This window comes from Chrysemys picta, chromosome 11, assembly GCF_011386835.1.
Source record: "Chrysemys picta bellii isolate R12L10 chromosome 11, ASM1138683v2, whole genome shotgun sequence".
In the NCBI taxonomy this organism is placed as follows: Eukaryota; Metazoa; Chordata; order Testudines; family Emydidae; genus Chrysemys; species Chrysemys picta.
In genome coordinates this window covers 63,073,442-63,094,636 of record NC_088801.1, presented here as the reverse complement: position 1 = coordinate 63,094,636, position 21,195 = coordinate 63,073,442, and the positions used below count along the sequence as shown (strand labels likewise).

Genomic DNA, 21,195 nt, shown 5'->3' with positions numbered 1-21,195 from the left:
TCTTAACATTTAAGAAAAGATCCAAGACGAAGAATCATTCACCTTGGCAGAATCTCTTCAACACTAGATCTTTATTTAGACCTAAAGACAGCTTATACAGAGTACTTTCATTCTAGTTGTTAGCACGCACTGAAAGGAAGTTGAAGTGGAAATCAGTATTCTCTGAAGACAGACGTTTTCTGAGCTCTCTTTTATTGCCAGTAGAGCATTAACCACTAGCATACATAGAAAAAAATCCAACTCTTGCCCCTAGAGAAGTTACATATTGCCACTTCTAGTACTCTTCTGGTTACAAAACAAGCATGATTGGAGTCCTCTTTTAATATAGTTTTATCCTGACCCTGCAGTCCTGGAACATATTTGGGTTCTTCTCACACTAATCAAGATCAGTGAGAGTAAACATCATGTTGTGGCTTAAGTGCTGTACAAGACAAGACTGTTTCTCTTTCCTCTTAGTAATTTTCTATCTAAAACCACTAGAGAAAGCTTTGGCTCTTTTGACAGAGATAAAAGAACCCCTCAAGTTGTCCCTGCAGCCTCATACCAGGCGTTTGACTCTTTCTGCAGACGGTTACTGTCTGCTAATTTCATCAGTATTGGCCCAGAGAGCATTTTTTGAGTCTACCATTCCTAATTATGACAGTCAGCAAGCTAACACTTTATTGAACTGAAGCCTGACTCTCCAGTGGCTGAACAAAAACAGAAATGCCTTCCATCTCTATGAAGCCGCAAGCCTACACGGTTACAGTGAATGCTCCTATTCACATTACCAGCTTCCAGCTCCAGTCTAGTTGTAAAGGGTTTATTATTCCAAATGCTAACAGCCTCACTAAGATTGGGCAATTCCCAGAGGAATTACTGGCCACATCTCTTCTCTCCATTGAAGGAGAAAGTTAGAACCAAGCGCAGGGTTCAGGTCTTTTATAGAAGATAAGCCTAAATTATCAGAGGCAAACTAACAGCCTGAGCCTACATAGGTGAGGTAATATCTTGTAGTGGTCCAACTTCTTCACCTAAAAACATATGACAATCTGGCAGCGTGGCTGAGATTGTGACCCCTAACCAAAGTAATATGAAACCATTTCATACCTTTGCCAAGTAAGATCCTCCTCCAAAAAGATATTTCGGCTAGCTTTCCTACTCCCAACAGGAGTACGTGGCTCCCCAGGTTCCAGTACAGATACACAACAGGTAGAATCAGATAGAGCATTTAAGTCTTCCCCAATGGAGTTACTGTCTGTGGAGTGCGCATAGCTTAAAGCGATTTTGCGGCAGTAAGTGCAAGCTCGGAGATCCCCTGTAGAAAAAGGAAGCAGGAGGCGTGTAAGCCAGTGTACGGGAGAAGTGAGCAAAAAGTGTACAGGAGAAGTGCCCTGCTTAGGAGAGTCCCGTAAAAAACTGTTAAAACAGGGGTTCCCTGTTTCAGGACTTCTGCACTAACTTGAGTTTCTGGGGCTCATTTGAAGAAAAAAAAAATCCTAACCACACAAGGAAATTCTCCAAGTTCAAAAGTTAAGCATGTAGATCTGTTTCATGTAGAGCTGGTTACCACCCCAAAGAAGCTTACATGCTACCAAAATTATGGAGGGGTAGTAGCAAGTGAAGAATTACAAACCAGTTGGGAACAAGCGGTCTCTCAATTGTTTCTAGACTTCAGAGCTTAGAGTTTAATATTGAAAATTTTGTAAGTAAAATGAATTTGTGGAATTGATTGAACGCATATTCAGCCATTTTAAGAAAGCAAGTTTTATTTGTAAACATACTTTGTCATGTTTGACATGTCTGTTAGACAATGGCCAGCTTTCTTTGTTTCTTCGTCCTTTTAAGATGATTCACCCTTTTCTTATCTAATAAAGTTTTCCAAAGCACCTCAGTGATTTATAAGCCCTAGGCTCATTGGAAATCAAAACTATTTGGGCCCCTTAATTCTTTAGCGACCAGTATTCTGAGTGCATTAGATATCTGAAAAACAATCTATTTTTAATACATAAATGCACCAGGAACAAATAAAAGAGCATACCTGTGTAACCCATAAATTTTCCAGGGATTTCCTGGTTGCAGCATCGGCTACAGAAGATCTGCCCACACAGCCGACAGTGGTGTCTGCGTCGGAAGGTGGTGAATTTCTCACTACAGTCATAACATTCTTTACACTGGCTGTCTGGCATCCAGTACTGCTTTAAATCACTATCCTACAAAGTAAGTCATATTAGAGAAGTGAGACAGTATTCTCTGCTCCTGGCTGCTACACAAGCAGTGAGTGAAAAAAAGTGAAGCTGGACAGATTTATAAAATTAGGATAGTTCATAGATTTGATGCAGCACTGTAAAGAGTCACAAGCTCATAAATAAAATGATTGATCAAGTTCTTAGCCACAGAACTAAACTGAATTATCCTGATCAAATTCTCAATCTGGCTGGTCCATTAAGAAAATGTTTCAACAATCAAAGCTTGCAATCTGTAGGTAAGACTTCAACTAGCACACGAAAAATTGATTTATTTTCCTTCCCCTGCTCATCCCTACTACATGTCAGACCCTCAGCTAGTGAGATAATAAAGTAAACATATATACAGAAGATGTTGTTTCAGAATGTACAGGACCTGAAGCGACTACCAAACTGAAGTGTCTTTGTCAAACGAGACTGCTTTGCAATATATTTGCAACACAGCAGAGGGTGCCCAAAAAGCAGCTTTGACTGAATCAGTGTCTCTGGTGCTGCATGCTCTAGTGCAAGGTCTTTTAGCGTCTGATGTGTGTTTCAGACAAAGACAATGTGCTCTATAGTAGAGTTGTACCAGGACCCACAATAAGAGAATGCTTGTTTGAGTCATTTCACACAGCAGCTGAAGATCTCCACATTCAGACAGAATATTATTGCAGTTTGTTCAGATGTTGCCATGGTGATTACATGTAATTGCAGCCTGCACACAAGGATCTACCAGGATCACATAAAACATCTCACGGCTTCATTGGGTCATAGCAGCAAGAGCTTGACTGTGATGACCTCATCTTCCAAGAGTTCGGGAAATGCCTGAAAAGCTGTATCAGGTCCTTCTAAAGCTGCTGGCATTGAACTCTGCAGAGTTATCAACAGTGGACTCTTGACTTTATGTACTACTCTGTAACAACATGTTAGTGAAGGGGAGCCCAAACCCCTTTCTTCACTGAAGCAGAGACTCTTGTGCCGATGCAATAGTTCATCTCTTCTGATTAAGAACAGCACAGGTCTCCCCAAATGATAATCAACTTCTCCTTGCTGATGTCTCCAGTAATTTATCTTGGGTGGCATGCTTAGGTCTACCAAATTGATATATTTGGGTCATTTAAAAAGAGAGCTCAACTTTTCTGTCCATGTACATTCCACCCTGGCCAGAGCATTCATAACAGGGTAAGAGCATTCCTCAGGAGGTTTGAAAATTGGTCTACTCAAGAGGAAATTACTCTGATCCTTTTATTTTTGTTTCAGACTTTAAAGGAACTGAGGAGCTGATCAGGAACTCCTACGTCAGCATCAGGAACTTCAGACCCAGCTGCAGGCATTCTTTCCTGATAATAGTGGGATAAAAATGTAGATCCAACTTCTCCATTCACGACGCTGACAGAGCCATTGCAAAGTCTGTGTGACAAGACCCTGCCACAGAACCTCTAGCCAGCCAAAATCTGCTGAGCTCCTATCTCTGCAAAGACCTTGAAAATTCCCATCCCAGTACCTTTGCTGATCAGGCAACTACTGCATGATGGTGAGAGAAAAAAAAAAAAAAAAAACATCACAATTGTCTGTTGAAGCGAAGGACTTCAGCCTGCACTTCCCCAGTTAATCATCACCACATGGAACATCTTTTGTCAGCAAAAGGGTTGCATCCAATCTCCTCTAACACAACTTACATGCTAAAAACCACCTAGTTTCACCCCTTCCCAGTTTTATTGTTAATGAAGATACACAACTGCCTGCTCATACCTTGTCCCCAGGCTTGGCTATTCATGTTAGGTCTGCTCTGTTCACAGAGATTTTCTCCAGGTAGCTCCACCTCCCTTCATATCCCAGTGGGTTGGCTAAGTCAGCAGAACCCATTTAACTTTTTCCCAGCAGGATCCACACCTGCCAATATGCTGGAGTGTTTCAGGCAAATATTCCCAGCCTGTTACACTCAGTTTGATGTGATTGTATTTAAAGTGCTGTACTTCGTTTGAAACTAAAGTTAGATTTCCAGAACTTCAGAATTAGCTGCTATTGCTACAATTACAAGATTTCATGTGCTCATGGTTAGATCTTGGGGAGCAACATCATGAAATATTATAGTAAGGGAGGAATGAGGTCATCCTGCTCTGAAAGTTCTGGAAACTCTAATCTAGTAAGTAATTCAATAGGAAATACAAACAATGGCAAGCAATTTATATCAAAAGTTGACTTCACCAGTTTGAATTTCTCCCCATTCCCCACTCAAATATAGCAAGTTTACTCATACTCTGTTCTACTGAATGCTAGTAAAAAAAAACAAGAGAACTTCATAAGGTTTTGCTCTTTTCCATTGGCAATACATGGAACACAGCAACACAGAACCTTTTAACATTTTAATTTCTATATGCTTTGACTGACCTAAACTCAATTAAAACCCTTGATGCAGTACCTGGCTTTTCCCTTCCATGATTTCTTTGAGACGTTTTAAGACCGTGCTGAGACTTCTGAGCTGAACAGCTGTCCGAGGATCATGGCCACTGAGAGAAGGTTCCACTTTCCTTCGTGTGTCTGAAGGGGAGAGAAACTTATCGTCACCATCAAAGGCACTATAGAAATGTGTGCGTCATATAATGCAACATGCCGGTGGAAAAAGAAGAGTTCACCGGGTATGTAGTTTAGGAAGTTAGAATTTGCATCATTACTTTTTTTAAAAAGAGCTGCCTTATGTCAGATAGAGAGAGTCAGTAGTAATCTGCATTCAAAGTAGCTTGAATTTTTCTGTAACCACCTATCTGTCCCCTCTAGTATAATACCATAGAATCTAAGAACTTAAATAGGCACCACTGCTCAAAACAAGTGGTAGTGCTCATCCAGTGTTTTCTAAAAAGAAATGCAAATTCTTATACAATGGAAGTCTCATTCTAAAATATCTTCTAAAGCACTAATAATCACCAGATTGCAGCAGAAAACTTGAATTCAGTCCTGTACTGTACATAAAGACTTAATTCAAGACTATTTCAAACAGCAATAACTATTCATTCAAATCCCAGGACACAGCTGAGAGTCTCCATTGAAACCGTCAGATTCATTAAGGATGCAAAGAAGTGCATCCACAGGTTTCACTTCACCAGCTTATAATAGCCATGTTTATAGTTAAGTTTAAGCCACTTTTCCACAACATTTTTCTGTTTGTTGCAATTAGTTTCACTACTAATTGGTTACAAACATGAAATTAAATCATTGACATTTAGGGTGTAATAAAGAGTCAGTCTCTTCAAAACGTTTACAACATGATTCACCTTGGTATTACATAATGCATTTTTTCCTGCCTAATATTCCATAGAAAAGTTTTGAAAGAGAGTTACTTCTCTACATTGTTTGTTTGCTTTTCAAAACAGCTTAAAGTTTCTTACCAGCTTCCTCGCTCGCCATCTGACAAGCATTTTATTTTGTTCCCTCTGGTACAGAGAAAATAGACATGGCTGCTTTTTGTTTACTGCTTTACATATCACTGATGTCAGCAGGAACGCTGAAAGCACTGGCAAGAGCACGTTAGTTAACTGTTGCTGTGCAGTAAAAATTAGGTTCTGACTTTTGGGGGTGTGACAGAAGAAACTTTGTCTTTAAAGCACCATAGTTAACTAAAAATATCTACTAGGAATCTATTGAATGGCCTCATTCCTAGAAAATGTGTTTATCAGCCCAGATGCAAGAAAACATTTAGAGATTTGTCCACAAAGCCACTACAGACCTGCAACAAGAACAAAATGTTTTTAAAAAAAGATGCCAAGTGTTTAGATCTTATTATACCTTTAACCACCTGGAATTTAAAGGCCAAACTGAGTGTCATTTTGGAGTATGTCAATAGTATTTGAGTCTGATATTTTAACAAGATTTAAGTGAATTTAGGATTTCAAATGAGCATAAATATCTTTACTACTTTAAATCTTAAGATCTCTTCCCTGTCTCCAGCAGAGTATTCCCGGTATTCAGCAGGACAGCCTGGAAAGTAAATGCTTCAACTTCCAGATGAGCATGTGTTCTAGTGACATAAGCGTTACTTAAATTATCTCTGATATCAGAGGTATCAAAACTTCTACATGAACTAGCCTATCATACCATTTGATCTGCAAGTACCAGTCAAAGCTCTTCTTAAACAAATGGTTTCAGGAAATAAGAATGTTTAAATTAGGTAAGCGTGTTGCAAAATAGGACAAGAAGGTTAGTGAAAATTTCTATTTACATAGCTAACTATGTACTAGTTAGTTTTTAAATCTAACTTTTACTCTAACAGGTCAAAAGGATAAATGCGGACACATACAGGGCTCATTCAAGTATGTGTACCACCAATAGTGGAAACACAGTGTTAAGTAATTTAAGAGACATTGACCCAATTTTAATATCAGTCAATTCTCACTTCCCCTGCAAGAATCTCTCCTGCTATTGGCTTTGCAGAACTGAGTGCATTGTGCACAACATGAACAGAATGTAGTTGGATGCAGTCTCTTTTCTAGTCTCTCTCCTATGATTTTCAGTCAGTTCCTCCCATAGCCCTCTACTTTCCTTTACTCCCAGTTCATGCCCTTGCCACTCCCCATTACCTGCTTTCTCTGTTACAGCCATCAAACACAATAGCATTACTGAGCATGTTTGAGTAACAAGCTAGAAATGCTATTAATATTAAATGCTGCTACTTCAACTGGACAACTTATGAAGATCTACTCAAAGTGGATAGAAGAATCAGGACATTAGCTCTGAGTCATGCTGCCTTGGTGCAATTTGGACCATGGAACTTGGCACACAGATGTATATTCTAACTCCAACTGAAGCAGTTTGAGTCCATTGCTTCCATATGAGAGATACTAATGCCCCTTCCCCTCCCCCCATCGCACACCTTGTGTAATCATTTAAATTTGTGCAATGGTTACATGAAGGGCAGGACAAAAGAATCAGACCCAGAATCTCACGGCTGATCCCTTTGTGCTACACCCAGCAAACCTATCTTCAGAAAGCATGGTATCCGACTGTCTCTTCTCAATTCCATTTATGCAATAGCAGTTAAGTAAAAATGTAATTAATATTTTGGGGCAAATTTACCTTAACATTACTGTATGACTAGAAGTAGAAAACAGTCCAGATTCCAAGCGTGAACTTTGCTTTCAGCTTACCATTTTGTTGCTAAAACGTTTAAGATAGTAATTTCTGCTCCTTCTCTGGATTTAAAACTGTAGTTAGCTAACAAATACTATCCCCAGAGTTATGTGACTATCAATTGCACAGAGAGAAGGTTGAAATGGGGACTCACAGGTTCTATTTCTACCTCTTCCATCAGCTCAGTAAGGGCTTCGGAAGTTTGCACCTCAGTTTATCTGCTTATTTACATCAGGCTTTAATTGTCTGAAGGGATTAAATAGTGTACTTCATACTAATACCTGTTGTAATGTAAAGATAAATTATAACACCTAAAGGTGAGGGGCCAAATCCACAGAAGCATTTAGGGGGCTAAAGATACCAAAATGTGTCTTGTTGGATTTGAAGAGCATATAAGCAAGTTAGGCACCTAATTTCCATTGACATAACGAAAATTTGGCAATTTACGTGATTTTGTAAATCCAACCAGGCACCTGTCAGCATCTTTCATCCCCCTAAATATCTTTGTACATCTGCCCAAGAACTTTACTTACATTTGTAAACAAAAGAAGGGGGAGTCTACCCAGTGTTTTAGGAACCCTGCCATAAGTTCCAGAGACACGTGTAAACCTGAATACAAGACTCCCTTAAACATGTTAGTGTCAGCACCTTAAGAAAGGCAGAAACACATGATAAAGGAGGAAATTGATCCTGAGGAGGGGGAAGAGACTTGAAGGGTTTTTTTGTTTGTTTGTTTTTTAAAAGAAGAATATGGGAAAGCAGGAGAGACTTGACAATATCCTTTCAAAAGAGAAAATCCTGATCATTTACACCCTTATTGCAGAGTTAATGTTTTGTCACTGTAGTTACATTTTACCAGACTTGAGATATTCAACAAGATATCAGGCCATTTATTGGAATACACGATGGCATTATAAACAGAATTTGAATATGTACTTCTTTCTAGCGGTAACCAGCAAGTCACTGGGAAGAAGTGTGAAGTTCAGCCTGTCTATTTAGACACACTAGCTTGTCATGCAGTAAGTGTAAGGCTACAGCATGCCGCACACTAACTGTGTGGATCCTGCTGATAAGAGCTACATAAGTGCACCTCAGGGAACTTTTAGGGCACATCAGCGGTGTACACACACACACACACACACACACACAGAGCTAGTGCGCCACAGGCTAGTGCAAGGCAAAGTTACATCCCAGCTTGCCCTGCAGAAAGTGCTTGTGCAGATTTGCACTTAGATATAATGGGCCTGATTCACATCTCTGTTACTCTAGTCTTGTTCCAGAGTAAGTCCATTGAAATGCATTGAGTTACCTGGAATTAAACTGGAGTAATGCAGTAGTAAGTCAACCTCAATGAGACTAAGAATCTATTTTGTAGCAGCTTACTTCCAGCAGAAGCTAAAACCCAAGGCTTCCTCCTCCTCCTCTCTCACACACGTGTTTAGCCTATTGGATAGGTTGGATGCCTGACAGTATCTAAAGTTGTCTCAAAAACAGCAGTTACTCCACCTACCCCAAAACGTAAGAGCAGTTAAATAGCACAAGCAACAAAGCAAAGAGAATGACAATGAATATATCCAACTGGAACATCATGCGGGACTAAGCTAGATAAAATGGTGGCTACCAACATTGGAATTTTGCCAGAATTAGACACCTCTACTCTTCTGGAGCATACCAGGGAATCTTAATAGCCACAAGCTGTCAAGACCTGGTTCGATGTCCCATGTGAGAGCATTCCTGACAGTACAATACTCTAGCTCCATGCTGAGGCGTTACTTTAGTAGGAATCAGAAGGATTGCCAATGCCACATCATGAATCACCACCACCACTTGCTGCAGCACCTCTGTTCTTTGGAGGGCTGCCATCAAGGTACTGGCTCAGCAGTTACACAATGGCAGATTCCAGTAGCGTTAAACTCATTCGAGATCGCTGGCTAGAAGCGATTCAATATGGCCTATGAGTAGCGTCACTAAATCAGGCACTTAAAGCATTTTCTGCAAGTGCCCATTGCATCGCCTCCTCAAAGATGCAACAAGTGAATGTTACGGGTAGTCTGAAGCCAGAGGGACCGTGTTTTGTCTTATTAGGACTGAGCCCTACAATTCATTTTGAGGTGTCAGTTCTGTATTCTTAGATTTCGGCAGAATAATTAGGCACTTAAACTTTTATCCAAAAATGCCATCCAGGCTATGTAGAGATGACTCAACATTTTTGACCTAGGAATTTCTGCTAGCCTTACTTGAGCAAGATAACATTTTGTCAAGAGGGATTATAAAAAGCTGTGCTGGCCAAGTTACTACGGTGTCTTGAGAGAAGAGCAGACATGCTCATGAGGAGGAGAAGTTACAGTTTAAACAGAAGGTTATGTAGTCTAATTGGCAAGCAGAGCCAGGAATTTCCCAAGTTTTAAGCCCTGTTCTTGCCTTGGGAAAGTGACTGAAACGCTCTTTACCTTAGTTTCCCCACCTGAAAAGTGGAAGTACCTCCCTCCCACGAGTAGGCAGCACCCATGGAAAATACAGCAAACAACATTAAAATTAGGCACACATTACCTAAAGTTGCAGAAGCTCTGCGTTGTAGCTCCCCAGTAAGCTGCGTTTTGTATGGAACAGGGGACCTCAGAGACTGGGCCCTTGAGGTATGCTGAGGACTGGACCAAGTCCCACTCAGTGCCTGCTGCTCACCCTGGCCACTCTCTGCAGGAGATGAAAGTCTACCATCATCTAAGTTTAAGAACAGCAAGAAACCAACACTTCAAAAGGGAAATAGAAACCTAGCACCACAAGCAAGTTTAAAGCTAAAGAAGCTTTATAGATTGTTCATTTGAATTATTTGTAATATGGTAGTGCCTAGGGGACTCGACAGGAATCAAGGCTCCCATTGTATTAGGCATTGTACAAACACAGAACTAGGAAGCTCTTCAGGGCAGGAACCAAACCAGGTTCTACACTCTCTCATTTCATAAGTATTCTCTTCATGAAGAAAGAATTGCAAAGACAAATTATAACAAGTGTAATTCTTCTACATAATAATCACGTATGAATAGTTCTTGCTACCAGCCTGCCTTTTGGAAGATAGATCTTTTGGATTGATTTGAAAGCCAGTTTTTCTAGTACAGTGGCAACATATTTAACAATATGAATAGAGCCTCTTATTAATAAGTCACCTTCTTCAAATAGAAGCTTGAGTATAGCTAAGCTGATCTTGCTGGTTTGAGTAACACACTCACATTGTGTCTTATTTATTTAGTTCAGCAGAATTTCTACGCTTTAACCATTTTGTGATCCTGGCCATACTTATCTTATACAACTCAAATTAACCTGCTCAATTTAGTGTTAAAGTTCACACTGGCATGTCAAGTTTGGCCCAAAGTTTTGTACAAGCTTGTTTTTACCCCCAAAAAACCACCTAGTTTCAACATCTAACCATTGGATCAAGTTAGACCACTCTCTACTAGACTGAAGAGTCTATTATTACATATTTGTTCCCCACTTAAGTACTTATAGACCATAATCAAGGCACCCCTTACTCTTTTTGGTAAGCTAAATAGATTGAGATCCTTAAGTCTATCACTCTAAGGTGTGTTTTTCTAATCCTTTACTCATTCTTGCGGCTCTCCTCTGAACGCTCTACAATTTATCAACATCCTTCTTGAACGGTAAATACCAGAACTTGACACAATATTCCAACAGCGGCCACACCAGTGCCAAATAGAGAGGTAAAATAACCTCCCTACTCCTACCTGAGATTCTCTGTTTATGCATTGCAGGATCACATTAGCCTTTAGAAATGCACTTCAAGAAGCAGTTCCCCTATGTGCATTATTGAAACTTCACCATTTAGAGACCATAGACATGGTGCCAGATTCACTGGGGATGGGGAGTAGAGAAAAGCAGGGCCAGGGATAGAATTTGCACCAGAAATGCTCATCTCACTAATGAGGGCAGGCAGTGGTAGGCTGCTTCCATCCCTGGGAATTTCTTATAAGGGGGTGATCTTTACATTCCTACTAGGGATCCACAGAAGCCTTACTGAAAGAGGCTTATTAATGCATCTCTCCCACCAGCTAGTCCCCACCCATCGCTGGCTGCTGCCAGCTCTCAATCTAGGTAGATCAGAGATTGCAAGCAACACACACTTCTACATTTTCCACTCCTGGCAGACTTAATCCTATGACCAAGGTTCTACCACCTTGCCAGAAAGTGAATCTAGCTCATATATTCTACTAAAGAAAGTAAAACTCTCATAGGAGAGTTATCATTCATTTAGCTATCTGGCAGTCTGAAACCATGCCCTCATCTCATGAAGTATCATAGTTTGAAATACTAGTTATGCATTAACATGGAAGTAGGACATTTAGGCACAATTAATTGCTTCATAATGAGTGTTTACCTTTGCCAAAACGAAAGAGATTTACAAAGGAGCTGTAGGCAGATTTAAAAGGAGGCTCATCTTGATCAGGAGTCAATGGTTTGAAATGAGTGAGATGAGAGGGACTGCTAGGAGAGCGGGGCAGATCACTGACAGAGTCCAGTGTTGGAGATTGTCTGTCATCTGTGGCCATCTCATGTGTCCTGGAAAAGAATTTAAGTGTATTATATACACACGTTTTACAAACCTGAATGTGATCAAGCAAAAGCAACATCCAGTCAGCTGGAAGACCTGTGAAACTGGATACCAAAAGTGGGCTCTGCACTGTTCTGATTACACATCTTGGTTCTTGGTCCACAGAGAATGGCTTTTTTACCTGTCAAGAGGAAGTTATGAATCGTTGCAGAGAGACTGTGTTTTGACTTCATATTCTTAGGAGGAAGAACTAGAAGTAACAGTTGAATTCAAGAACTACACAGGTCAGGCACCAATAAGGAAATAGAAATTAGGATCACAAATTGTTTTATGGGCGGCTTAGAACTCTAAGGAGATAGAACTTCTAATGCTAAATAAAAGGAGAACTGGAAAATCCAGTTACTGTTCAATGAGTAAGATATCTTGCTGTGCAGGGAAAAAGGCAGTGTAAAGACTGATGTTCATCGGAGCGTAACTAGTTAGAGCAGTGGCCAAAGCTGTAGTTCACGAGATCATATGCAATTCTTTCAGAACTTCTTTTTTTATTTGTCAGCTCTGTCTGAAAATAAGGAACATACATATGCAAAGGTCTCTGCAAGAAATCAAGCAAGTTCTTGGTTTGCTTTTTCTTGCTAGTTTGTGTGGTAAGATTAGCCCTTATTGCAGGAAGTGGGGGGATCCCCAAGCTTGGTTTCACACTTAGATTTCTTTTGCTGTTCTAGGATTGTTTTCTCTCTTCTCTTTTGAAGGGAGTGGGTAATAATTTCCTAGTTTTACAAGAAAACTGCCAATGCCCTTAGGTATGTCTGAGGTACCTCAATCCTAGCCTGTAACACCTGCTCTACTGTTCTAGTAGTTTTGCATCACAGAAGCCTCATGGAACTCTGCCACAATACAGGCACAGAGGCCCACATCCTCAAAAGTATCTAGGCTCCTTTAAACTTCCATTAAAGTCAACTGGAGTTAGGTGCCTAAATACCTGTGAGGGATCTGGGCCAGTCTCTCCAAATTTAAACAGCATTTTCAAGAGGATTACTTTTAGTGGCTAATTCAACCCTTTTCTCTCTGGTACTGCATGCGACAGCAAATTAGATAACAGGCAGGTAATGATTCCTCCATTAACAATCACTTATTTAAGCTCTTCATGTGATGGTTTCTATCAAAAGTGTATCTGGAGGGTTAGCCAGCTCAACAACTGCTATCTCTATAGTGGAGTAACCTTTCCCTCATCTCAAATATACACACTTTTCTCTCCTTCTTTATACTGCAATACAAGACAAAACACATAGCATTACATATAATGCTAACAAAACTATCAGAACAAAGCCATCAGAGGCCTTAAAAAAAAAAAAGTCAGTCCTGTCTCATCACCTGGATGGTTTAATTAGGCAAGGTAAGTGGACCCATGTCATTTATCTTCAGAACTAGGCAATACAAAATCTGTTAGGAGAAATATTTTACTCCATAAGAACAATGGCTGGATTCTGTGCCTAATTGAATGGGCTGGGGAAGAAAAAGGATATTTACTGTTAAATTAGATGATAATAAAGCTCTTCGATTTCATTTCAGAAGTGATTGGTAAGCAAATGTATTCACCCTTCCTGGACAATACTCCACTTCTCCTAGGTCAAGGATTCCATCAGACATTCTTCTCTGCTTCCCACACACCCTCAAGAAACAGATGGAAATAGTTGCTCACTTGTACTTGGTGCAGAAACTAAACAGCCAAGAGGCACATGATACCAATCAACAGACTAGAAAGAAAAAACAGATCATGCCTCCCCCCCTGTGGAACCAGGAAGATAATCTAAAGTGACTTTAGCTATGGTCAAATTTTGTCCATATGCCTTATCTATAACAAATGCAGTGTTAAGGCAGTACAGTAGCTGACTTACCTATGTCTTCATGCATTTTAAAAATGCATGGACATGTAAATATTGTGACTGTCTAGAACAGGGTTGGCAACCTGTGGCACACAAGCTGATTTTCAGTGGCACTCACACTGGTCCTGGCCACCGATCCGGGTGGCTCTGCATTTTAATTTAATTTTAAATGAAGCTTCTTAAACGTTTTAAAAACCTTATTTACTTTACATACAACAATAGTTTAGTTATATATTATAGACTTATAGAAAGAGACCTTCTAAAAATGTTACAATGTATTACTGGCACGCGAAACCTTAAATTGGAGTGAATAAATGAAGACTTGGCACACCACTTCTGAAAGGTTGCCGACCCCTGAATACAGATAGAATACAGATCAAACAGAATACCAAATGATTGGTTATAACAGCTCAGAGACATTATGGTGTAACAGGTCAATACATGCACTTAACCAATTGCTTTCTTGCTATTCTGTATTACTTGTAATCCACTACATGTATTCCAGGTTTAAAGGCGACATAATCTTAATTTTAATAGTCTTAAAACTGCATCAAACACTTGAAGATTAGTTATAGAATATCACCTTTGAATATCCTGGAAGCCTCTCAGTTGCCATCACAACCTTGTCAGAGGAAGGTAAACATTTCCCCCTTCCTCTGTTTTATATAGCACATAATTCAGCTCTTGCTGCCAGGAGTCACTGCTGTATTTACATCACTTGGTTTTAGAGAGCATTGTGAGATGCAGTTTGTATAAAAGGCATATTTTTTGAGAGACAAGGTGGGAGTGAGGTAATTTTTTTATTGGCCCAACTTATGAGGAGAGGCTGAGGGAACTGGGATTGTTTATTTTGCAGAAGAGAAGAATGAGGGGGGATTTGATAGCTGTTTTCAACTACCTGAAAGGGGGTTCCACAGAGGATGGATCTGGACCAGGGGTCGGCAACCTACGGCACGCAAGCCGATTTTGAGTGGCACGCTGCTGCCTGCCGCGGTCCCGGCCCCCAGCCCCACTCAGCCCCCCTGCGCACCGCTCTCCCCTGCGGGGGCAGGAGGTAGAAGCTTGGTCCTGCTGCAGCCAAGCTTCCCTCCTCCCCCACTTCTTCCCCCAGTGTGGTGCTTTCCTGCCCCTCCTCCTCCCTGTCTCTGCCGCTGATCAGCTGATGGCCCTTCAAGGGGGAGGGGGAGGAGTGGCAGCGTGCTCCCTGCTCCGTAGAGGAAGCAGAGAAGAGATAGGGTCAGGGCCTTGGGGAAAGGAGTGGAACAGAGCATTTCCCTTCCAGCCCCCTGCCATGAACCGCTCAGGGCAGGGGGCTAGGAGCACCCCAGCCCTCTGCCCTGACCCCTGAATCCCCCCCCAGCCTTCTGCCCTGACCCCTGAACTCCCCCCCCACACACACACACAGCCTTCTGCCCTGCACCTCCATCCCACCCACACACTCCAGCCCTCTGCCCTGACCCCTGAACCTCCCCACACCCCCACTGCCCTCTGCCCTGACCCCCACACACCCCCAGCCTTCTGCCCTGCACCCCTGAACTCCCCCCCACACCCAGCCTTCTGCCCTGCACCCCCACACACCCCAGCCCTCTGCATGGACCCCTGAACCCCCCATACTCCCACTGCCCTCTGCCCTGACCCCCCACACACCCAGCCTTCTGCCCTGCACCCCAACAGCCCCCATCCCTCTGCCCTGATCGCCAACCCCCCCCACACACACACACCCAGCCTTCTGCCATGACCCCTGAACCCCCACAGGTCTGGGGTCCCAGCTGCCAGCCGGCGTCCCAGCCACAGGCCCCGCTCAGCCCGCTGCCGGCCTAGGTGAACAGAACCCCAGGTTGGCAGCGAGCTGAGCAGGCTGGCGGTGTAAGATCAGCATTTTAATTTAATTTTAAATGAAGCTTCTTAAACATTTTGAAAACCTTGTTTACTTTACATAACTAAACTATTGTATATAATATAGACTTATAGAGAGAGACCTTCTAAAAAACATTAAAACGTATTACCGGCACACAAAACCTTAAATTAAAGTGAATAAATGAAGACTCGGCACACCACTTCTGAAAGGTTGCCTACCACTGATCTAGACGGTTCTCAGTGGTGGCAGATGACAGAACAAGAAGTAATGGTCTCAAGTTGCAGTGGGGGAGGTCTAGGTTGGATATTAGGAAAAACTATTTCATTAGGAGGGTGGTGAAGCACTGGAATGGGTTCCCTAGGAAGGTGGTGGAATCTCCTTCCTTAGAGGTTTTTAAGGTCAGGCTTGACAAAGCCCTGGCTGGGATGATTTAGTTGGGGATTGGTCCTGCTTTGAGCAGGGGGTTGGACTAGATAACCTCCCGAGGTCCCTTCCAATCCTGATAGTCTATAATTCTAACTTTTATTGGTGAAAGAGACAAGCTTAGGAGCTACACACACACCTCTTCTTGGTCTCTGAGTTTCCTTGTAAGCAGAGGGGTCCCCTTCAGCCTCAAGCTTAATACAGGGGCACAAAAAAAGTCAAAACACACTCATGTGCATCGCTGGGGGAAAAGGAAGAGAAGCCGGGGAGATACTCGGACTCCAGAGGTAACAGAACGCGCCTCTCAGCCCATCTTCCCTCACAATGCCAGCAGGTGCCCTGCACGACGTGTCCTTGCACAGGAGTCTAGGAGTGTGTGTGTGTGTGTGTGGTGGTGGTGGTGGTGGGGGGGGGGTAGCTTTAAAAGCATCAACTTCCCCTAGCTCCCGGGGGGATTACGGGCCACTAAGGCACCATCACGGCTTTGATCACAAGGGAGGCGCTTTCATTGCGGACAGGACGTAAGACACGACAGCACCAGCCAGACCCGGAGCAGGCACTCCCGGGGGGAGGGGGGCAGCGCCCCCGCCCAGACCCGGCCCTCCCCCCAAGACCCGGGGCCGGCCCTCCCTGCCACCCCCCAGACCCGACCAGAGGCCGGCACTCCCTGGGCCCACCCCCCAGACCCGGGGCTGGCACTCCCTGGGCCCCCCCACCGCCTACCCCGTACCTTCTCCCTGCTGCCTCAGACCGCCGCCGCGGGGGGAGCACCTCTCATACCGGCCGGGGCGCCTCTTGAGTCTTCACCATGAACCCTCTATCCGCTTCCTGTCTCCCGGGCCGCCCCTCCTAGCAACCGGCCTCCCGAGCCCAAACCAATCGACAGCCGAGGACAACGAGCACGGAGCCCGCAGCAATCGAGCCGCAGAGCAATCCACCCGGGTTCAGCCCAGCTTGCCGCGTCAGAGCCGGAGGCTGACAAAAGTCCCTCGCTCGTGTTGGCCCCAGTATACCTGCCTTGTCCTTGCACGCACATTCATAGGTCCCCCCGCACTTGGGTTGCTGCAGATCGTTGGCACCAGGTGGAAGCATAATGGAGCGGAGGTGAGCAGAGGGCTGGTCACATAGAGCAATGAACCCTACTGCATTTTAATTTTCCTGCACGAGTAAACGTTGGGGGTGCCTCCTGTTGGGTCTTTGTGGCGTCCTGCATTTGGGCCATGGAAGATTACGAGGGATCGAGCTGAGCCCTCCAGCCTGCAGTGTTTCCTCTTACACCAGCACTGACACATGATTGACACAGCTTTTATATAGGATTCAAAACATAAGGGTCCATGCATGGGTCCATGTCTATAGCTCTCTAAATGTATTGTGAACTTCACCAGGCAGATTTTATTAAGCAAACACCCACACGCATTTACAAACTTTTTAGCCAAGTGCAGTAACCTAGCATGGGGCGGGGGGTGGGGGGAGAGAATTAAGTGCAGGGGGGGGGGTTCAAATCCTTGCAATTTAGATTCCATCTATGCTCCAAAACCCCATTCACTTTTACACCTGGTTTGAAAACTGAGAGGGGAAGGAGAACCATGAAATTATTGCAAAGAATTCATCTTTTTCTAGTCAAAATGTCAATGAAATGTTTGATTAATATTTCCAGCATAGTCAGAGGATGGGATTTTCAAAGGTGCTTAGCCTCGGCATAACTCCGCTCTCATTATATTCAACATTGACACTCCAATGGTTTCCAATGAGAGCACAGTTGAGCCAACACTGGACATTGTTTCAAAATCCCACCCCTAGCATATGCAGGACCTGACAGTCTGCTGTCTTGCACAGTTATTGACACCTGTACATAGTGGGCGCCAAAATGCAACCAAATCTCAATTCCCCCCTCATCTACTTTGGACAGGTGTAAATGACTATACACTGTGCAAGACGCACAACCCCTAAATTAAACAAGAGGAATCAGTTCTCTTCAGACATATAACCTCCACTGACAAAGCCAACAGAATGTGTAAACACCATAAGCTGAACAGCACTGGAATGCTTTCTTTTTTCTCTTTTTGGGGGTATGGGGGACAATGGTGTTTGTTTAAATAGGGGGGAGGGATAGCTCAGTGGTTTATTGGCCTCCTAAACCCAGGGTTGTGAGTTCAATCCTTGAGGGGGCTACTTAGGGATCTGGGACAAAATCAGTACTTGGTCCTGCTAGTGAAGGCAGGGGGCTGGACTCAATGACCTTTCAAGATCCCTTCTAGTTCTAGGAGATAGGATATCTCCATTTATAAAATAAATAAATTCCTGCAAATTAAGATCCTTTTCCTGCAAACACTTTTTCTCTTCTATTCCATAGAGGTTCTTATACTGTGATGACCATTGTAGTATTTGAGCACCTTCCAGTTGTAGCACTTTTCCTTTAAATGACGTGACTAACATCTGTCACATATTTATTCTCTCCTCCACGTCCCAGGAGAATTTTGTACAGCTAGTTGTCTTGGTAAGGTATTCTTGTTAGTGGTAGTAGTTGTGGTTTTTGTTTGGTTGGGGGGGGGGAGGGGTTAGTATACATTTATGTTAGAGAAGGTCAAAGAAATGCACCTTGCACTGGGGAGTGGTGAGGTTTGTGAGGTTCCTGAGGGAGTTCATTCCACAGCCTCAGGCCACCCCGCAGAGAAAACACTGTCTCCTGCACAGACAAGTGTTGCTGGTTTTGTAGAGCATTCCCCTGTGCCAGAGAAGTGAAGTTCTCAATCACAGTCTTTGTCCCGGAGCTTTAGGCACTCTTTTAGATATCCTGGGCCCAGGCCCGGAGTACCTTGAAAATAAACACCAAAACCTTGAACTGGATTCTCAATATTCTATGGGAAGCCAGCATAGAGAGTGGAGGACAGGGCCTATGTGTTCACAGTAGCCTGTATGGCTCAGGAGACTTGCTGCAAACTTTCTGTACCAGTTGGAGTTTCCTATGTGCTGAGGCTTTGTGCTCAGGTACGCTGCATTGCTGTAATCCAACTGAGAAATGATTAAAGTGTGAATGAGTGAGGCCAGATCATCATTCTCCAGCATGAGATGGAGCCTCCTAGCTGACCAGAGATAGAAAGAGACACTCATGTGAGAAGTCAGCATGAACGAGGAATCCATGAATACTCTTAAACTGAGGACTGAATTGACCAATTGTGTGTGTGTTCTTTCAACCAAAGAAGACCGCTACTGCACTTAACTTTAAGCACCAGAAGTCTCTTTGAACTCAATAGATCATGGGTGCAGGTGCAGGGCTTTACTTTTTGAGGAGAAAAGTATAATTTTTTTATCAAATATTATTTTCTTAATATCTTGCACTATAGCATCTTTTGTCTGACATTCTCAAAGGATTTTACCAACACTAATTCTCTGTTCGATGCACAAGTGAAAGACTGATTCAATTGTAGAGGACAGCCCAAAGATGCAAGTAGAATAAGGCTGGAAAATGCCCATTCAACAGTGTTCTGTAGCCACATTACACCAATGCCTTTCTGGGGAATGCCCCTGGCATAGAGACCTCCCTGGCAGATTCACACTGACTCTGCCTCTCTCCTTGAAAGAGCTATTGCCATAGGGTCTGTGTTGGGGCAAACCGGGGTGGGAGTTGGCACAGCCAACACATTCCTACAGCCCAGTGATTCCCCAGCTAATGCAGAGCCCAAGACGGTGGTGGCATGAGTTAGGGCAGCCTTCAGGGCTATCCTAACCTGCACCAGGCACTGGCCCAACCCCCAGCAGCCCCAAGTCATGGGGGAAACAATTCACCTCCTCTCAACCCCTGTGACAAGTTCTATACAGAGATGATTCTGGCCCAAAGGGAGCAGGTTGACAGGAGGCCCCAGCAGAGAAAAGTGAATGAGAGGGGGGATAAGAAGGAATGAAAGCTGGGTTGTGGGCAGAGCCGTGAAAGGCAGAGCTAGAAGCTGATGTTGGGGTCTGATATCCCCTACAGCAGGGATAGTCAGTAGGCAGACCATGGGCCAAATCCAGACCAACAGATGCTTTTGAATGAACCCCAACATCTTTTTATTTACTTATCATTATGATTTGTTTTCTTTTCTCTGGAGTCTGGACCTTGACTATACCTCGGCCAAGAAATTTGGACCTTATCAAAAAATAATTGACTCCCCCTGCCCTACAGCCTGACACAGGCCCACAGGGCTAAGGTCTGATGGGGGCAGGGGTGTTGAGGGACTTGGCTGGTATCCCACCGGGATACTCAGGTGAGCCTCAGCCTCACCTGAGTTAATGTATAACCTATATGGGAGCATCTGCCTGCCTTGGCCTCCCTTCTTATCACCGCTACCTCCCCCTTCCTCCTGCTCCCACCTCTCCTCTACCTCCCTTCCCTTCTCCTTCCTCCTCCCCAGGGCGGTCTTAGGGGTGGGCCACCAGGGCGACTGCCCAGGGGCACCATAGTCAAGGGGGTGCCGTGCGGCAGTGCAGAGGTGCACATTACCCATGTGGAGTCAGAAACTGCTCCCGGCTGGCAGGGGAGTGCTGCATTGGGGGCGGGGAGCACCCAGATTTCTCCCTGCTTCCTCCCAGCGGAGGAAGGGGGGGCAATGGTGATGCAACACAGATACTGCTCGCCCCCCTCCGGGGCAGTAAGGGTGGAAGTGAGGAGCAACATCAAGTGCTCCGTGCATCCAGGTCGCTTTCCCCATCTGGGCTGTGCCCTGAGTCCAGCATCAGGAGTTGCTGCTCTCTGCCTTAACCTCATGCCGCCCAGGTGGGGAAAGTGACCTGGATGCAGGGAGCCCTGATGTCGCTCCCCGACCCCCTAGAACCCCAGAGAAGCAGCGTTCCCTGGGGGAGTGAGCAGCAATGCCAGCTCTCCCAGCATCCAGACCAGTTTCCCCGCCTGGGCACAGGAGGGAAGTGCAGGGGTTGGGGTGCAGGAGGGTGGGGAGCCCAAAGGGACAATGGGGGGGCTCTGTGCCCACAGGGGTAAAGGCCACCAAAATACAAGTTCACCCAGGGCACCATTTTCCCTGTCCCTCCCCCTTCCCCCCATAACACCCACTGGCTGGCTGTCTCCCCTCCTCTATCCCCCACTCCCCATAACACCCACTGACTGGCTGTCTCCCCTCCTCTATCCCCCCACTCCCCATA

General features: G+C 44.0%; 1 protein-coding gene across 5 annotated transcripts in view; it reads right to left on the bottom strand.

Annotated features, from left to right (window-relative positions):
• PIKFYVE (phosphoinositide kinase, FYVE-type zinc finger containing) overlaps positions 1-16,947 on the bottom strand; it is a 100,562-nt gene extending 83,615 nt beyond the window's left edge. For 2 of the 5 annotated variants that reach the window (XM_005306082.5, XM_065562126.1), the window contains exons 1-6: positions 16,790-16,941; positions 11,722-11,903; positions 9,882-10,052; positions 4,630-4,748; positions 2,021-2,192; positions 1,090-1,297 (exon numbers count right to left, since the gene is read on the bottom strand). In XM_005306082.5, coding sequence (XP_005306139.2) covers positions 1,090-1,297; positions 2,021-2,192; positions 4,630-4,748; positions 9,882-10,052; positions 11,722-11,893 — 842 coding nt within the window. In that variant the 5' untranslated portion in view covers positions 11,894-11,903; positions 16,790-16,941. Of the gene's footprint in view, positions 1-1,089; positions 1,298-2,020; positions 2,193-4,629; positions 4,749-5,593; positions 5,698-9,881; positions 10,053-11,721; positions 11,904-16,789 lie in introns of those variants that run through there. The other 3 variants (XM_024109205.3, XM_005306083.5, XM_005306085.5) reach the window with 3 other exon arrangements.
• Between the last annotated feature and the right edge of the window lie 4,248 nt (positions 16,948-21,195).